Source organism: Squalius cephalus (assembly GCF_949319135.1).
Source record: "Squalius cephalus genome assembly, chromosome: 23".
NCBI classification, from domain to species: Eukaryota; Metazoa; Chordata; class Actinopteri; order Cypriniformes; family Leuciscidae; genus Squalius; species Squalius cephalus.
This window is the reverse complement of record NC_137144.1, coordinates 14,799,321-14,818,942: the sequence shown is the minus strand read 5'-3', so window position 1 is coordinate 14,818,942 and position 19,622 is coordinate 14,799,321. Positions and strand designations below refer to the sequence as shown.

General features: G+C 35.9%; 2 protein-coding genes across 5 annotated transcripts in view; one reads left to right on the top strand and one right to left on the bottom strand.

Annotated features, from left to right (window-relative positions):
- Positions 1-864: 864 nt before the first annotated feature.
- Positions 865-4,970, top strand: lmod2a (leiomodin 2 (cardiac) a). The gene is made up of 3 exons (XM_079860206.1): positions 865-1,337; positions 2,182-3,378; positions 4,064-4,970. The coding sequence occupies exons 1-3, from the start codon at positions 1,092-1,094 to the stop codon at positions 4,085-4,087; spliced, it is 1,467 nt and encodes a 488-aa protein (XP_079716332.1). The 5' UTR covers positions 865-1,091; the 3' UTR covers positions 4,088-4,970.
- wasla (WASP like actin nucleation promoting factor a) overlaps positions 4,532-19,622 on the bottom strand; it is a 27,890-nt gene continuing 12,799 nt past the window's right edge. For 2 of the 4 annotated variants that reach the window (XM_079860202.1, XM_079860204.1), the window contains 7 exons: positions 15,202-15,382; positions 14,994-15,036; positions 9,757-9,910; positions 9,412-9,429; positions 7,633-8,147; positions 6,331-6,436; positions 4,532-5,654 (listed from right to left, as the gene is read on the bottom strand). In XM_079860202.1, coding sequence (XP_079716328.1) covers positions 5,593-5,654; positions 6,331-6,436; positions 7,633-8,147; positions 9,412-9,429; positions 9,757-9,910; positions 14,994-15,036; positions 15,202-15,382 — 1,079 coding nt within the window. In that variant the 3' untranslated portion in view covers positions 4,532-5,592. The remainder of the gene's footprint in view (positions 5,655-6,330; positions 6,437-7,632; positions 8,148-9,411; positions 9,430-9,756; positions 9,911-14,993; positions 15,037-15,201; positions 15,383-19,622) is intronic. The other 2 variants (XM_079860203.1, XM_079860205.1) reach the window with 1 other exon arrangement.

Sequence of the window (19,622 nt, the reverse complement as noted above, 5' to 3'; positions counted from 1 at the left end):
CATGCATTAGCACTGCTAAACTGTGGTTCTAGAATGACCTGCATAAATCACAATTGAAGTAACTAAAGCAGGTCACATATCTATTTATAGCTTTATGCACTTAACATCAACAAGCATGTTCGGCAACCTGTCAAAGTGAAACCTTTGACTTACGTATTATCACAATCGCATCACCCAACCTTGTGATAAACTATCAGAAACATTAGGCATATTTGTTGTTTATGGTGTACTTATCTGTGCCTGTTCAAGTACATCTGATAATTTCATCTGATAAAGATGGTTGTGATAACTTTTGAAAAGTGCAACCAAATCATGACAGTGCAATGTATGTTGGTTCTTTGGTTCCGAACTGTCTAGCTTACTATGCCATGAATGGTTATCAAAAAGTCTCAATATTGCAAAATTATTATTATTTCATGGAATCAGACCTTTGGACTTGGCTTTAAATTCTATCACTGTTGAAAAAAAAAAGTCAGCATTTGGGAGACTATGTAAAGCAATATATTCACAATTAAAATGTATGATTATTGGTTAAAATCGAATGTGCAATCGGGGTGAAAGACAAGTTGGGCTGCCGCTGACATAAGAAAAACAAAACTGTAAAAATCAGATATGTTTCCATTTTATTTGTACATATGAAAATGCCCCAGGCTAGAACAAAACAAAAATGTCAAACATTAAACGCATATATAATATAGAGACAAAAGTATTTGGACACCACACCTATATGTGCTTATCTAGCATTTAACTTCGAAAGCATTGGCATTAATGGGTACTTAACACAAATTAGATTACTTTTAGAGGTCTCCTTAAAGGGGCAGCTCCTATGTTGTTTTTGGCCAACAGTTGCTGACATGTCTCGCCACTACAAAATGAACTCACATTCTTCATGTAAACTAATCTTGGTGTCCCCATGGATAGGCACCATCATATGCAGATACTCTGTTCTGCACCCTCCTCCCCTTAAGTTCCTCCACCAGCTTCCCAGATTAGACAAACAGTGCATCTAACCCACACACAAACTCACACTAATCCCAGATACAAGTCAGAGTAAGAGTTCATGCACACAACAGAGACATAGGGTTACAAGAATGAGCAACTTTGGGTACCGAAAAGAGCTTGGAAAGTATGAGGACATAGATGAAGATGAACTTCTGGCCTCCCTGACCAGCGAGGAGCTCCAGGAGCTGGAGAAGGTTATGGCTGAAATGGAACCGGATGAGAACATACCCACTGGGCTAAGGCAGGAGGACCAGACGGCCAAGCGGCCAACGGGCACTTTTTGCCGAGAGGCTCTGCTGAAGTACTGGGAGGACGAGACTCACAGATTGCTAGAGGTAGGGTCTGAATGCAGCAATTGAATAATGTTTAAACTTTGAGGTACCAGTTAAATTACATTTTTTAATGTCACCAAGTGACTAGTTGCACACCCCTAAAGGTACTATTTGAGGTATTCTGAGAGAGTATCCGCATCCACAAAACAACATAAAATGATGGCTATATTTGTGTAGGAGTCAAAATAGACTTTCTTAATGGGAACTCAAGAAGTCCCATGGGTGTGCCAAGTCCCCAGTTTAATTGGGAGGTCTCCACAAGCAGGGTCCCAGCTTGGGGATGAAAAAATCTGCAGCTTCATTAAAGGATTAAGAATGAGTTTTTTCCCTTTATGAATTAAGTCTAAGTATCTTTGAGTTGTCCACTGAGGCCAGGCGTGTCCTCAATTCTGCTCCTGAAGGGTACTCCTGAAGACATTAAATACCTGGTTCAGGTGTATTTAATAAAGGTTAGAAAACTTTTTTTGAGATCCCTTCAAAGAGCAGGATTGGACATCACTGTATTAGTGTTACAGTTAAGTCAGGACTGTCAAACTTAGCTCCTGGGTGTAGCTCACCCCTTGTTATAAGGGGTGATTTGTGGGATAATTAGGATTAGCTTACTTTAAGAACAGTGGAACTCAATGAGCAGTTCATAATTTGAAATATAGAAATAACTGCCATAAAACAACCAAATTTCAGTTTCTTTAATGAGAGTACCAAAAACGGTGTAAGTGCAACATTGCCTCCATAAAACATAGCTATTGCTTGTGCAGTTGTCTCAGCTGTTAATAGTCTTTCTTAATTAAGACTCATTGCTTGAGGTATGCCAGTGCTCAACCTTGTTTTCCTTTCTATGGTGACACAGGACAGCATGGATGAGTGCCAGACAGATAAGAGCGAACAGGAATGTGGCAGTGAAGAGCCTGAAGATAATGAAGAGGAGGGAGAGCAACAAAATAAGGGGTTTAGAAAGGGGGGTGATGGGGAGAAAAAAGTTACGTCAAGCAATTGGAACTTTGTGGACTTGGATTGCAAGGGGAATGGCATTAGCGGTCGAAAACCTAATGGCATCAATAAAGGTGCCCTCCACCATCACATTTCTCCAGATAGGCCAAGTAGTAATCCCACTGATATTGATAAGACCTTGGAGAACATCTTGAGTAATGACACCTCCTTGAGTGAAGTCAACCTAAACAACATCGAGAACATATCCCAGGGGGTTTTAGTGAGTTTTGCAAATGCCTTGATCTCAAACACTCACGTTGAGGTTTTCAGCATTGCCAACACCCATGCGGATGACCAAGTAGCTTTGGCCTTGGCCAAAATGCTGAAGAAAAACTGCAGCATCACCAACCTTAATGTTGAGTCTAACTTCATTTCAGGCAAAGGTATCCTGGCTTTGATTGGGTCACTTCAGTACAACACCACACTGGTGGAGCTCCGATTCCACAACCAGCGGCATATCTGTGGAGGCCAAGTGGAGATGGAGATGGTGAAATTGCTGAGGAAAAACACCACCCTGTTGAAACTAGGCTACCACTTTGACTTACCTGGCCCAAGGATGAGCGCAACTGGCATTTTAACTCACAACCAGGACAGCCAGAGGCAAAAGCGGCTACAGCAAAGGAAAGAGCAAGACAATTTGGAAAGAAGTGAAGAACGATCAAAGACATGGGACACTATGGACAACACGCAGTCTTTTCAATTCCATATTTCGACAGACAAGGACACTAAGCTAGTGAAGCAGAACTTGGTTTCTTCTCATATACCACAACAACCTCACAGTCAGCCAAATAGTGTGAAGAATGTGCCGACTAGGAAAATTGCTGAAATGGTCAAGCAACAAGAAGAGACAGCAATGGATAGTGTAGGTCGAAACCAGGCTAATGCAAATAAAGGACACAAACTCACAGGGGACAAACATAGCAAGAACATTCAAGATGAAAAAAAATTACCTTTGAGAAGAAAAGATGACAGAAATAATCTGGGAGGCGCCCAAGGGGCAACACGTGATGATCTACTGGCAGCCATTCGTGGCAGCAGCATTGGTACACTACGAAGGGTAAGATGTTTAACATTTGTCCAGGACTTGGAGAAGCCAAGCCTTAGAAACACAGTACCCAAACATATTGCAATATAGCTGGACAGAATAAAAACTTTCAAACTAAGGGTGTGGTGAACACCAACCCTGCCAAGTCAGGTATCTTAGAAATTGATTGCAAAAATGTAAGCAATAATTACATTTTATACCAAGACCTGAATGATTCATTCATTGTTTGTCCTGGCTGAGATAATTTAAGTTACTATGAAATTATTAGCCAGGCAGTGGAAAACACTTCTATCAGCATGTAAATTATAGTTCAAATTTAAAAGATGGACATTTTTCCGTTGTAATGCACATGCCAATCTGTTTGAAAACTTGCTATTTGAGGGTTTCAAATCAAGTGCTTATTTCAAATTTTCAATTAAAGTAAATTAAAGGATATTTTATGCAAAAATGAAAATTCTGTCATCTATTTAACATTTCATACCTGTATGACTTCACAAAAAAAGTCAAAGGTGTCTATAGTGTGTTCCACAAAAGAAAAACACAAGTTTGGAACAATGTGAGGATGAGTAAATGAACAGAGTTTATTTTTGGGAGAACTATTCCTGGTTCTGTTTCTGACAGATATGGACTGTTTTCTGTAATATATTTGGTAGTTGTAACATTAAAATGACCAGCATTTTCTTTTTTTTTCCTGCAGGTGACCAATCATCATTGTTCCTGAGGTATGAAACAGCTCTGATAAAATTAATCTATATAATAAATATAACACAAATTAAAACTTTTGTTCTCTTTTCCAGTTTTGAAATTGACCTAGGTTTTTTTATATATACATACATACATATTTAATAATAAATATTATGGTCAATAAGTACAGTTTGGATAGCTTCTTTATAACTTACATCATATGGTAAAAATCTAAAAAGAAAATAGTTGACATTTCAATAGCTTTGAATAGTTGAAAGCTCATTCCCATGATTTGGATTCCAACGGATCAGTCATGCAAATAGTTGGTTCATTCTGTTTGATTTGATCAAATAAATTTAGCCAAAGAAAAAAGATGTACAGATATACACAAGTATATATAAGATGACAACGTTAAAAGTTAAAATCTACATGCACTACGAAAATGTAGATTAAAAAAAAAAAAAAAAAAAAGCCCCATATCTCAGGTTTGTAAATATTACCATTTATTTAAGTATAGAATTTAGTGTTTTCATTCCACATTCCAACCCTTTTGTAAGATTTGATGTCAATTGTACAAATCTTTCAGCACTATCCTTAACAGACAAGGACAGAAAATTCAGTTCAGACAGACAATACTGTTAAACCAGCATTAATTGTACACAAAGTTTTGTAGTTTTCTCCATGACCTTAAATGTAGTTGTCAGTCAAGCATTGACCTGTAAAAGCTTCTAACAAATGTACTTTGTGAAGTTTTTTTTTTTTTCTTTTTTCTTTTTTCTTGATATGACTGGAAATTCTATATTTGTGAATTGATGGCTTTTCACGTTCAGGAGCAAGCTGTACCCATGACTTTTGCCGGTTTGAATTCACCGTATATTATTTTCTTGTTAATAAAGTGAAATCAAAAACTCCAAACTGTCTACTTTGTGATGTGCAATGTTGTGTAACGCTGATCGTGATTACCACAGAAATCATATTTAGTGTTCAGCCAATGTGTTCTCATCCTGCAGTGAATTTCCTTTTGTTATTCGTGCAAAAATATATATAGCCTCAATATATCAGCCTGGTGTACATTTACAAGGGAAACAATACAGGGGACATACATATTCTGATAGGAGAACCTCTTACCAAATCTAAGAATGCTAAACTAGGATTTGAATAAGAAAATCGAAGGTACAGAAAAGTAGGGTATGAAAATAGTGTTATCTAAATCATTAATCAACAATTAATAAGGACATCAAGCGTCCCGTCCATCTCCCTTTCCCCACTCACAGGGAAACAAAAACATTCAGGTCAACAAATCATGAATCCTGGCATAAAACTTCACATGGTTATTCCAGGACATTATTTTACAGAGGATAAATGACAATACTTTACAGATTACATGAGGTATTGCACAGATTATTAAAAAAAGAAGCAAAAAGGCAACAAAAATATACAGCGATTCTGAAAAAAAGAAAAGAAAAAAAGAATGAGAGTAAAATTTGGGGAAGTGAGAATTTAGTATCATTTACTCTACTGGGTGGGGTTAGTGTTGCGGGATCAATCATCCCATTCGTCATCATCCTCAAAGTCTTCCTCATCCTCATCATCCTCATCTTCATCTGGGGGCCCAAAAAAGATGCATAACCACCGTAAATATCTCATTACTTACTGACAATGGAGCTCATGCTCATATTCAAGTGTCCCAAATGAAAAAGGGCCTCAATGGACTTTAAAGGGTTAGTTCAACCAAAAATGAAAATGATCCCATAATTTACTCACCCTCAAGCCATCCTAGGTGTATATGACTATAGGATATTTTTCTTTCAAAAACGCATCGCTTCGCTTCAGAAGGCCTTTTTTAACCCTCTGGAGCCGTATGGATGCGCTTTTTTGGGGCTTTAAAATCTCAGTTTCTATCCACTCCCATTTTAAAGCCAGGATATTTTTCAATGATTGTGTTTGGCTGAAAAAGAAAGTCATATACACCTAGAATGGCTTTAGGGTGAGTAAAATATGGGATAATTTTCATTTTTGGGTGAACTAACCCTTTAAATGTAGATGTTGTGTTTTAAGAATGAAGAGGAAAAAGTGATAATCTGTCATTTGACCAAAATAATCTTAAATTGGACTACTTTTAACTTGACATGCCATCATAAAAAGCAACGCTAGAGCATTTCTAAGCTCAAGTAATCATACTGGAACCGTCAAACCGAGGGGGGAAAAAAACAAAGAAATTTGCAGCCGTTGAGTGGCATGTTTAGGACAAACCTTTGAGAGAGTGACACAGGCACTTACCTGAGGAGTGGATGGCTTTGCTCCTCTTCTGCATCACCTCCATCAGAGCTCCAACAATGCCCGCTGACTGAGCAGGGGTGGGTGGTCCTGAGTCATTATCTGATACCTGAACATTCAAGAATATAGCAATCAGAAAAATAACTGTCCCTAGAAGATTATATAATGATTGACATTATAAAAACGTATATGGAGACTTGAGTTACACTTAAAGTGTCTGATTTGTTATTTTGAATCTAATGCAATCAGTCTACAAGCAAATTATAATAGATCTTTCCTCAGAACTTACTTAACTTTTCTATCCTTTTCTATTTTATACATACAAGTTTCACCATCAATGTGATCCTCGCATGCTGTTATAACAGTTGAGAAAAAAATTGGATGCGTATCATTGTATTGGATCAGTGCATTCGGTCTTAAAGTGACAGCAGCCTATAAATACCTGCTGCTGTTTATGTCATTAATGCTAATCAAACAGCAAAACACAGCTTTAACAAAGATTAATCTATATTAAATTTATACAGTGAACACTATAGTGATATTTTACATTTTAAGCCTAATCATTCCATATCTGGATCTGAGTACACTACAGTTAGACTTTATTTTTTTAACTTTGTTATAATGTATTTATCTATGCTTGTAATTAGTGAATTTAAAATTCTTTGTTTTTACTGACCGTTCACTTGCCTTTAATAATGTTTGAACTTTATTAGTTAGGCTAGTAGTTTTTGCTGTGGTATAGAAGTACTTAAAGTGTTTATATTTGCCGCCTCCCCCTCAATTTTTTTTTTTTTTTTTTGCTGATCTGAAAAATGATCTGATCTGTGAATCAAAAACCATAATATAATCCGAACCGTTTTGTGATCCACTGAACCACTAATTATACATGTCTTTACTGTCACTTTTGATAAATTGAATGCATTGCTGAATAAAAGTAATAATTTCTTACAATAAAATATATATAAACAATTATATAGAGACAAATTAAATTCAAATTCTGTGTGCCGTTTTGAACTTTAATCATCACAGGTAACCAGTTGTTTAAAGTGCGCTATGCAGTTTTGGCAATTTCTTCGCTGTTTTCTCGCTTTTTGCTCGCAGGTTTCTCTATAGAGCTCCCCCTACAGCTTCGGAATAGATATTTGATAACACTGTCGTAAAAACTCATTGGCGACTCTTCCAAATTAAGCTAAAAAAACTGCATAGTTCCCCTTTAAAACCCTTTAAAGCTAAATGACAGGAAGCAGGCGATCTTTCACCATTTTCTGAGACGCATCAGGATGGGTAAGCGTTTACACTCCTCACCGTTTTGAGCTGGATGCCCTGTCGAATCTGGTCGAGCAGCGCGTCACGTCCTGTGGACGACAAGGGCCTGTTGTTTTGCTCCACTTTCTTTAGCTGAGTGCCCTCCCTGATTTGATCCAGCAAAGCTGACTTCCCGCCCATGGGCGAGGGCGTCGATTCGCCGTGGCCTCCATCCACATCAGTAGGTGGAGGAGGTCCAGGAGGAGGTGGTGGAGGAGGCGGTGGAGAAGGGGCGGCTCCTCCTGATGAAGGTGGTGGTGGCGGGGGAGGTGGCATAGAGCTGGGGGCAGGTGGAGGGGGAGGTGGATGCCCTCTGCTGGGAGGTGGTGGTGGAGGCGCTCCCATACTTGGCCGGGATGGAGGAGGCGGAGGGGGAGCGCTGGTGGGTGCTCTTGAAGGTGGAGGGGGTGGTGGGGCTCCTCGCCCCCGCAATGGGGGTGGGGGAGGTGGTGGCCCGGAAGTATGAGGAGGGGGTGGGGGAGGCGGGCCGCCCCGCGAGGGAGGAGGCGGTGGTGCTGAAAAAGATTTGTTAGCATAAAAATAAATACATAGATACCTCATGTATTAGTATAGCTTAGAGACCCCATGAAACGAAAATTGGAATTTTTAATCCATGTCTATTAGTTTTGAAGCATCAGTACAATAGTGTACTCTTAAAAGTTGAGAAAATAAACTAGCAGATATATTATAGTATTATAGTAATATTTTTAGTATTTTAGTATATTTTTAACAGTATGTATGAAGCAAAACTTACACAGAAGTCCTTCAAGCCAAGCAGCTTTCTGTTGGTCAGGGGTGTTTCCTGAACAACGACGTAACTCGCTGCTTAACTACCATAGTACGATGCATCGCTGAAGAAATCCACTAGCTAGTCACGACTGTTTCCCGAAACCGTACTGTCGCAAAGTGGTCGTTCAACAACGTTGGTTTATGACGTCACGCACGTGGTGGAGTAACAACTTCTTTTAATGAATCTGTTTGAGATCGAATTAACGCTAGATGTTTTGCTATAAATTACAGACATGGCATCTGAGGACTATTTCTCATTTTTCTCAGTTATTTTGCTTTATTTCCAGATTCAATCATAGGCTCGTTCTTACATAGTAGAGCACGTTGGCACATGCGCACTCTTCAAAAACAGTGCTTTAAATCTCTTGACAATCTAAAAGACGTAAATTACATTTGTATGTATTCTAAATAAAAGACAGATTGTACTGAATGTCAGCTTGCTTATTTTGCTCAAGATATGAAATGTTTCGACCCTCACGTGAAATTTTTTAGATTGCGTGGATTCCTACTGAAATTACTGGATTTCTAACCCGAAAAGCTCGCCATTGCTGTCCCACCCGCATTTGTTTTAGTAGGATGTGATATTAGCCAATGGACCACTTACAGACACTTTGACCAGAAAACAGTGTACCCATTTCATGGGGTCTTTAAAGCTGGAGCAAGACTTTTATTCTAGAGGAAGAATCCTACCAAAGTTTTGCACCACAAAAATCACACCAATCAGCAACAAATGGCACTTCACACTTTACTTTCTCAAGGCATATTATTAAGAGATCAACGCAAATGCCTCATGAAGAATCATGAAACGTATCCACATATACACAAATATTCTCCCATAAAGTTGCATTAAATGTAGGTTAAACGGAACTTGGTTACACTTATGATGCACTTCAGTGTTAAAAAAAAATCTTTCATAACAACTCATGCCAATCTGCAAAAATTCAGCTCTTATACATGCAAATCTGAGCATGAAACACACGTTCTACCTACCGCTCCACCTGGGAGGACCTGAAGGAACACCACATGTATTGATCAAATATAGAAATGCTCATATATGCACCCAACTTCTGTGTAAAAACCTTGGAGGAACATGTTACAGGCCAGCTACATTACTTTAATATCATAAAAGGATGAATTGGCCTTTGTAATTACTTGTGAATTTTAAGATTAATTTGGAGAGAAAATTGTTTTTGCATGTAGTTAGAATGAAGTTGCCTTGGGAAAACTATTTTTGTAGATTCAGGCCAGACTTTCTGACAGCGTATGGTTGATAGTCAGACATGTCAGTGTGAGACGGCCACAAATCGCAGGTGTTCAGTGCGGCGAGTGTCTCACCTTGTCTCCTCAGCTCATTCTTCACAGCCTCTACACCACCCTTCTTCTCAATGAAGTCGTAGATGACCTTAGACGTCTCCTTGTCTTTCAGCTGGGCCTCAGAGATGCCACACATGTCAAACAGGTTCTTCAGCTCTGGGTCCAAATTATTCAACTGCAAAACAAAGGTAAAGCAGTTTAGACATTCCTTTTAATAACACCTCTAATTAATAAATCATTAAACATTTCATAATGCTTAATGGATGATCATACACTTCTTAATCTACAAACATTATGTAATGCTTAAAAGATCATTAGTTAATATATATATTCAAATAGCTATTATATAACATGCTTGTTAATGTTTAAATGAACTTATCAAACATTACATAATGATCAACAGATCATTAATGTCAATTTAAATGTCATTCAAATTTCAATTCATATGATCAAGCACTTTTTAATAATCTACCAATGATTTAAACAGAATGTTATTCAATGATTAAAAGCTTATTTGTAAATGTACATTTGAATGTTTAACAAACTATTAAAATGTCTCCTTGCTATTTTTTCCGAAATATTCATAATCATTACTTTTGCACGTGCTTTCCGGCAAGAATTATATAATTAACATAAACGTGCGATTGGTCGACTCATGGCTTAAATGAACGACTACTGGTCGACTAGAAAAATCTTTAGTTGGGGGCATCCCTAGTTAAATCTCATTCTCTTGCACGGAACTGAATGAAGAATAATACATTGATATTCAATATTATTTTAATATATTTTCTGTCCAATTTTGGTGTGTTACTTTCAATAAAAGTGTGGTTATTTCATTTTATTGGCTTGTATTTTTTAAATTCAGACTCAGTAAAGTTATTGAATTTAATTAAAAAGTCTAATAATAATAATAATACAATTATAAAAAAATGTATTTATTTATAATTATAAAACTCATTTATAGTGGAGCAGCTAAGTGATATAATCGTTCAGTGTTCAGGGTCACTTGACAAGAAAATTGTCCGAGCCACTTGAAATTTCAAGATTTTTCATTTTTCAAGATGGCCGACACCTTAGGGGAGCAGTTAAGTGATATAGTGGTTTATTTGGTGATACAAGCATGAAAATTGGCATGAGCAATCTCTGATGGTCACTAGACAATAAGCCACCCACAGCTACTTGAAACTTCAAGATGGAGCAATTAGGTTCATGGCAATTTTCATGCTTGTATCACCAACTAAATGATTTCTTAAGCCTAATTGCTCCACTAAGGTGGTGGCCATCTTGAAAAATGGCCGCCATCTTGAAATTTCAAGTAGCTGTAGGTGGCTTATTGTCAAGTGACCCACAGAGACTGCTCATGCCAATTTTCATGCTTGTATCACCAAATAAACCACTATATCACTTAACAGCTCCACTAAGGTGTCGGCCATCTTGAAAAATTGCCGCCATCTTGAAATTTCAAGTGGCTCGGACAATTTTCTTGTCAAGTGACCCATGGAGACTGCTCATGCCAATTTTCACGCTTGTATCATAAACTGAACGATTCTGCCAAACATAAGCACTTAGCCACTCCACTATAAAATAAGAAACTAATAATTATTTAAAAAAATAAAAATAGATTCAGAATTTTCAGTTTCGGCCCATAATTTTCATTTCGGTGTATCCCTAATTCTTACATTGTTCAATTTTCAGTTGAACATCCGGATCATAGCTACCAAACACCTTTCTGCATTTGTACATTTGTAAATATAAATAAGTGCATTATATGAACTGAAATCGAATGACATTAAAAAGGTCATGAATTGAGAAATCAGAAAAACAGCTTTTACTGAAACCAATCTCAAAAAACCTCTCATTTCGCATTTTGTCACATTATTACGTCAAAGTGCGATAAGAGACCGCGCATCTGCAGAAGAACATCAACGCCTACTTCTCCATCATTGCCTCTTTAGCCTTCTCGCACGTCATTGTAGAAGTAAATACGAGACAGACGCCAGCAACAATACGATAGAGGATTACAAGAAATTTTAAAGTGCCAGGTTGTGGAAAAACAGTCTTTGCATTGCCTTCCTTCTGATCCTGACAATACGAAAACGTAGACAAACTTCCTGAAGTTCCAGTCAGAAAGACACTGTTGGTTTGTTCGCTTCATTTTACTGCGGATTCGTTTTTAAACAAGACACAGTTAGACTCTGAGATTAAAATAAAAGATGCTGTGCAACTTCATTGGATTTGACAGTAATGTCGCAACACACAAGTGTGAGTAACAGTGTTTACCATGTGTCACTATTACTAGATTGCTTTATATGTACTGAGCATTTATACTGTGGCCCCGCAGTCATATTGAATAATGTGATAGTTGTGATTTGCTTCGGCATGCATTGAATTATCGGATACGGAAAAACACTTGTAGAGAACGATGCTTTTGTTATTGTTTTGACTGTCATAACTGTCAACTATAAGTACTTAAACTAAAATTGCCACAACCAAGACTTATAAAGCACATGTTTCACATTATTGGCAAATGTTTCAAAATGTTTTTCAGCATCGGAAGTTTTCAAAACAATTCCACATGTTTATTGGCGGGGACGTTGAAAATGATTTTAATATGCAAAACTGTTACCCAATCACAGTAGCAATCACTTTCAAACCGTCAAAAACAGGATAGAAAATAGCTTATTACTTCTGAATTAGGATGTTTTTTGATATCAAAATCTTGATAACATTATAATTGGACCTCAGAGAACATTATAAAATAAACAATGCAGTTCATTAACCCTTTAAATTAATGTTAGCATTCAACAAATAAGCTATTAATCATTGTACAACATCTGTTAAAATCATTAGTTGATACATATTAACAAGCAAATTATCTTATATTTCTAGCTATTTGAGTATATATTAACTCATGATCTGTTAAGCGTTATACAATGTCTGTTAATGATTTATAAGTGCAAATTATTACAAAGGTTTACCTTTCTTTTTTTCTTCATATACAATAGTTTATAGTACACATATTCAACCAACACTGAAGTTTACTAGATTTCATAAATGAAATACTAATGCTTGCAAGGCAGCAAAAGCATAACATTTTAGGTAAAACTAGAAGTTTTTTGAAGAAAATCTGTGCGAACGTCATACTACAACACTAAGGTGTTGTGAGTGGTTGCCAGGGTGTTGCTAAGCAGTTGCTAAAGTGTTCCGGATGGATTGGTTGGGTGTTCTGGGTGCTTTCTTATTGGTCCAACTCAAAAATGTAAGTAAAATGGATTATTATTTTTTTTACCCTTGAATTCTGTCTGCTAGGTAAAACTATTAGCGCTCCTCTCCTCTATAAGCCGAATAGTTTGAAGTAATAACTTTATATTTAGAGTTAGGGGTTTGTTTAGATCACCAACCTTAAGTATGAGCAATAGTATTAGTGATGCTTGCCTTAGTAAGCACAACTAAATATAGATAGAGGGAGAAAAAGAGAGATATTAATGATAATATGCCAAAACGATGAATAAATGGATGCAAAAGCAGAAGGCCCAATCACATTCCAGTATGCAAACAGATGGAAGACAGCCAATCGTAACTCAGTCTGCAAATACCACCATCACTGCAGGTTAGTTTTTTTAAATGCTGAACTGTAAGTTAATGGCTTCAATTCAACTTCAATCTCTTTAGGTAGAAAATGAAAACGAGCAAAATAACATGTAAAAAATAAAATGAATAAATATATATTTTTAAAGATTACATTTTCAAGTGTAAGTTAAAGGCATTATCAAACTTTAATCTTAAATATCTTTAAAGTCTATAGAAACTATAGAAAAAATAATCAATGAGGTAAAAACAAAAAAATGAAATAAATTTATATTATTAAATATTTCTTATAGATATTAACACTTTCAAGGGAGTTTCTTTAATCTTAAGTTCTTTAATGGAAAACGTTTTTAGAAACTGAAAATAGCATTACAGCTAATATATATATATATATATATATATATATATATATATATATATATATATATATATATATATATATATATATATATATATATATATATATATATATATATATATGAGGAGTTCAGATGCAAAAGCCTCTAAGTGCCATCTGAAATTTTCTTCTAAAATGAGTATTTTTATCAAGCTCATATATATAATTTCAGTCATTTCACTTTAATGACAATTAATAGGTAATTTTCATTGCCATCAAAGTGCAATAAATGAACATAAACATACAAGCTTGATAAAAATGATCATTCTAGAAGGAAATTTCAGATGGCACTTAGAGGCTTTTGCATCTGAACTCCTCATATAGTATCTCATCAAAAGTGAGTACACCCCTCCTTTTTAGTAAACAATGGGACAACACTGAAGAAATGACACTTTGCTACAATGTAAAGTAGTGAGTGTACAGCTTGTATAACAGTGTACATTTTCTGTCCCCTCAAAATAACTCGACACACAACCATTAATGTCTAAACCGCTGGCAACAAAAGTGAGTACACTTGAGTTTCTTAAAGATAACCTTTTTAAGTGGAAGTTAATTAGAACATTTAAAGAAACTTAAAATGCATCAAGGCTAAAATAAATGTAAAAATAAATAAATAATTATATGTTAGAATTATTAGAATTTGCATTAAGACAAATTATTAAGATACAACAAGTTCTAAGAGAAATTTCAATGCAATTCTACCTTGCAAGCACTATCATAACCCAGCGTTCATGCCGTTCTCAAATACAGCACAATCCTGCCACCTTGTGGGGGAAACTGCTAACGGTAAACATTTCTGGAAAACCCATCGATTATGACATGCACAACATTCCAGGAGCATGCATAATGCAAAACTTAAAACGCAAAACCTTCAGAGAATCTGCACATTTTTCCAATGACTTCAGTATCACCATCCCATTTTACTGGACTAAGTGGCCTGAATTTCTGAATGCGTCATAAATGGGCAATCTTCATTATTTCCAGTACAAACGGTTAGCCATAAAAATAATGTAAAATCCCAAACACAGTGCAAGTATGTGTACAAACGCAATCTGGGTTGTTTTGTGGGCGACAGGCTGCATATTCAAGCGTCAGATGCTTCAGCCTGCATGAACACAAGGCTATTGAGGCATTTCATCATGCCATTATTACACAGGTCAGCATTGTTTTCCTATGAGTGATTCTTCAATATGCATGTGAGAGCGTGTACGCCATTGAGAGCGTGTGAGTGTGTCGGTGGGGGTGACAGAGCAAGTCATTGTTGTGTACTCACATCGAAGCCTGTGTTCGGATCCCATCCTACATGACCGATGTGCCTGGAAAACATTACGTTAGGCACAGTCAGAACGGCTGTTTTTGAGCACATGGACAGAAAACGACTAAATAATAAAAATAAAGACTCATTAGAAACGGAAAATCAGCATTTGATATGCATTACTAGTGTCACTTCCTGCCTACACAGGAAGTACTGAATCACTCACTGGAAGTTGCTTGGTGTCCCAATGTCAGCCTTTGTCAACTTCTTCCTCTTGCCCTTGACTTTCTTTTCCTTCTTGTTAATGCTACTGTGAACCATGTTATTCATGTGGGAATTGTTGTGGAAGCGCATGTTGTTTATCTCCGGATTCTTGATGTCCACCGTCGCCATCGGGAGAGTGGGTCCTGGGCACATGACAAAAGTTATCAGCTACCGTCTAACAATCTCCAACCTGTTGCACACATTTCCCTGTGAAAGTGACAGGAGTCGCCTCTGGCCGAGCTCTGAGAGTTTGTGTTGCCAACAACAGCCGATTCGGTCCGTGCGTAAGAGCAGAGGGGGCGTCTCAGAAAGATGTGCTTCATGAATGAATCACACACACATTCCTGGAGGTTTATGTATTCAAAGTCCAGATGATGCTGGAGTGGTTGAAACAATAATCATAGTGTCAAAAAGCAAGAATAAAACAAAAAATAGAAATAAAACTTCATTAGAAGAAGAAGAAAAAAAAAAAAAAGAACATCTTCATTTCAATCTAAATATATATGACCACATCACGCAAATATATAGCAGTGACCGACACTGATACTTTGAATCGTGACACATACCATGATTCTCATAGCAACATGTGGGTGATAAAAAGCAGCTTTCATAGAAAGGAACGCGCTGGAAAAACAGGCTTTGTGTAAAACTTTCCCTAAAACCACGACGAGCATTATCACTTTCAAGATAACCAGAGTTCATAGACGACATATGATGTGCTTTAATTCTATAGATTGAAAACAAGTAAATAAATTAATAATAAATTATTACTATAATGCCTTCAAAAAGTCCTGACCAATTATTCACCTTTTGCCAAACAGCCATTTACTTAAAATTTTAGATCATATTTATGTTTTTTTTTTTGTTTTTTTTTAACAATGGCATAATAAAAATAAATACTGGTAATAATAATTCTGTTAATGAATCAATTCATACATAAAATGTAGAAATAATAATTATTAAACAATAATAATAAAAGAAACAAATAGTTTTTCAAAAATATATATTAAATGCATTTAAAATATAAACACTTATGTATCAAATGCATTAAATGCATAGTTATTAATAAATAATAATAATAATAATTCTGTTTATGTATCATGGCATAAATAAAATGTATAAATAATTATTAATAGCAATAATAACAAAAAAAAGACAGTTTATAAAAAATGTATATATTAAATACATATAACGTCCCAAAAAAGTATGCATCAAATGGATATAGTTATTACTAAATAATTATAATAAATGTAATCTTATAATTAGTTGTGCCAAAAGCAGTAATATTATATTATGTAATTAAAAAATCCTGCCCAAGTTCTCAAATTGTTAAAAAAATAAACTTTAAAAGTAATAAGCAGCTTTTAGTCTAAGTAGTTTAACAATTGTCAAATAATATATTATTAGTAACTAACTTCTACTAATAATAATACTAATACTAATATTATGTAGTCTAATAATTCTTTGTGCCAAAATCAGAAATATTATATCATTAAAAAAATAATAATAATTGCAACAGCTTTGACACATCTAATCATATCTCAAAAGCTTCAAACCACACCATGTCAAACACTGCAACAATAAAAATAAAAATAATAATAATAAAATTAATGTAGTCTAATAAATGTCAAATAAATTATATAATATAGCAATATAATATAATATAATACTGTATGACAAAACCAGGAATGGGCAATTCCGCGCAAAACTGTCACATCCATAACACCAACACAATGCCATGGTATTTAGTTGGCGTTATGGATGTGACATTTTTGCGTGGAATTGCCCGAATATCATACTATAATACATTATTTTTACAGTTAAAAACAAACTGCCCCTGTTTTATATCCGCAAAACACATGATCCAAGACCCTTACAAGAAATTTGCAATGTTGAGAAAACTAAAAAAAGAGAAAAAGTAGTTAAAAGAAGATACTTCTTCAATGTCAGTTTTTCTGAAAATGCCCAAGAGATGCTTTACTCCCAGTTTTAGAGCACTCCTTTTGTAATGGTGAGACAGGAGCCATCATATCCGCCTACCTCGGGTGAGAGCCGCGAGCTTCCTGTGACCTCTACCGTGACCCCGAACCCCTCCTGACAGGACGTCCTCTGTAGAGGTGGAGGGTCTGTCCCCCCTGAATTTCAGCAGCATATTAAGACAAGGTCGAGGTAAAGCCTCGTTCAGTTCGTCCCGTGACAACACCAGGCATTGCAGAGGAGCCAAACCAGCATCTGGCCTCGAAATGCTGTCTAAAATCTCCTCGCATGGGGCAGACAGAAAGGTCGTGCAGAACATCATCTCATCCCAGCATTGAGGTGTGAAGCTACCGGACTAGCTAGCTAATTTTACCGTAGCAAGAGGCTAGCAAACCACAAACCAGCCTGCGTTGTCCCCAAAAGACTCTCTTTAAACCAATTGAGACGGTTTGTGATCAGGCCGCCCACTAAACCAATCCCACTCATGCTAGTCAAATCCTGAAAAATTACAAATGCAGAATATTACGTAAGTAACTGCTAATCCAGTTTAATCTCTGAAATTTGCTGTAAGCATTACAAGTCTTCAACTGCAGGCAACGTCACGCTATTTAAGATCCTCAAGTGTGTTTGACAGTGTTTCAGTGCAGAATTGCAACGAATTCCTGATTGGCTTCTCTACTCATCAACGCTGAAATGAAAGCACCTTTATATGACAGATAAAACGCTCGCACTGAGCATGCTCAGTCTGATATCGACCACCAGTCTAGTTACACAACGAGGAAGCGGAGGAGAAGGAAATGTGCTGGAGAAAGATTACACTGGCTTTTCTTTTTATGCAGGTGAACACCTTATACAACACAAACACGGATTTTCTTCTTTGAGTGAACAGTGGGACGTGTCACATAAATCGAATTTGAACGACTGCATTCTTCATAGAGCTGTCAAGCAGGGGCACAATATGGTTGGAACAACAGCTATAAATTATGAAGGTGAATTTGAAATGTGAGCAGATTGTAGAAAGGGGAGAAAAAAAATATATGAAACTGGCCTCCAGTGCTGCTGTAGCAAATCTAGGGCAAATATGTTGATTTAATGTCAAAGATGATAATATTTCAGACTAGAAATTATTCTGAGTGGCTGGCAATGCTAAAAAACACTGCTCTGTTTGTTTGAGGCTCTTGACCTGCCAGCAACAGCGGCTCAGCCAATAGAGTGAGTTTGGGGGCGGGACTATCGGTTTAGGCATATTTTAGCACTTCGGTGACGTTTATGGCGAAAAATTACAATTCACCTTTAATTACCACATGAAATCAAACTTATAAACGCATTTATATGTACATTATTTCTCTTTCAGGAAAACTGACCAAAACTTTTATGGCTCATTTAAGCACGGGTGAACAAAATTGAAATGAATGAATTATACATTTTGTATAGGGCTGCAGGGTTAATCGAAATTAAACCATAAGCGATTTGGCAAAGGCATCTATGCAGAGATGGAGCAGCATTTACTACTGATCACAGAGCCGTACGTGACTTTCAAGCTGCGCACACAAAATATTTCATAATCGCAATAAGCCAAATTGGTTTAAGCTCGATTTCATGTTAATTGCGATTAATCGTGCAGCACTAATTTTGTATTATGTTTTGTATTTTTTATAATAAATCAATAATTATATATTTTTTTTAAATAATTATATAAATATCAAAAAATAATATATATATATATATATATATATATATATATATATATATATATATATATATATATATATATATATATATATATATATATATATATATATATATATTTTTTTTTTTTTTTTTTTTTGAACATAATATTATAAATTAATTTAAATATAATTTAAAAACAACACCAGCCTCTGAACCGCAATAGTAAATCCCAGCTCAATGGTTTGTCTTAGGGTGCGCTAACATTCATAATTTCACATCAGATATTCAGTTCTTTCATGGTACGTTACAGATTTTACACAATTTTTATTAATTATGCATGTTTTTTATTACTTTGTATTTATTATATATTTATTCATTATAATAAATATATATATATATGTGTGTGTGTGTGTGTGTGTGTGTGTGTGTGTGTGTGTGTGTGTGTGTGTGTGTATATGTATATAATTAATCTATTTATTATAATGAATGAAGATGAACGAACGCCTTACGGGGTTGGAACAACATGAGGGTGAGTGATTACTGACAGAATCTTCATTTTTGGGTGAACTATCCCTTTAATTCATTTTTAAAAAATTATCGCTCGATTTCTAAGTGGGAGAACTTGCAAAATAGCAGGGTGTTCAAATACTTATTTTCCTCACTGTATAATACATCTTCAGAATACTTGTCTATGTTTCTAGCATTTCAGATTTAGCATCGATATGTGTCATGTTA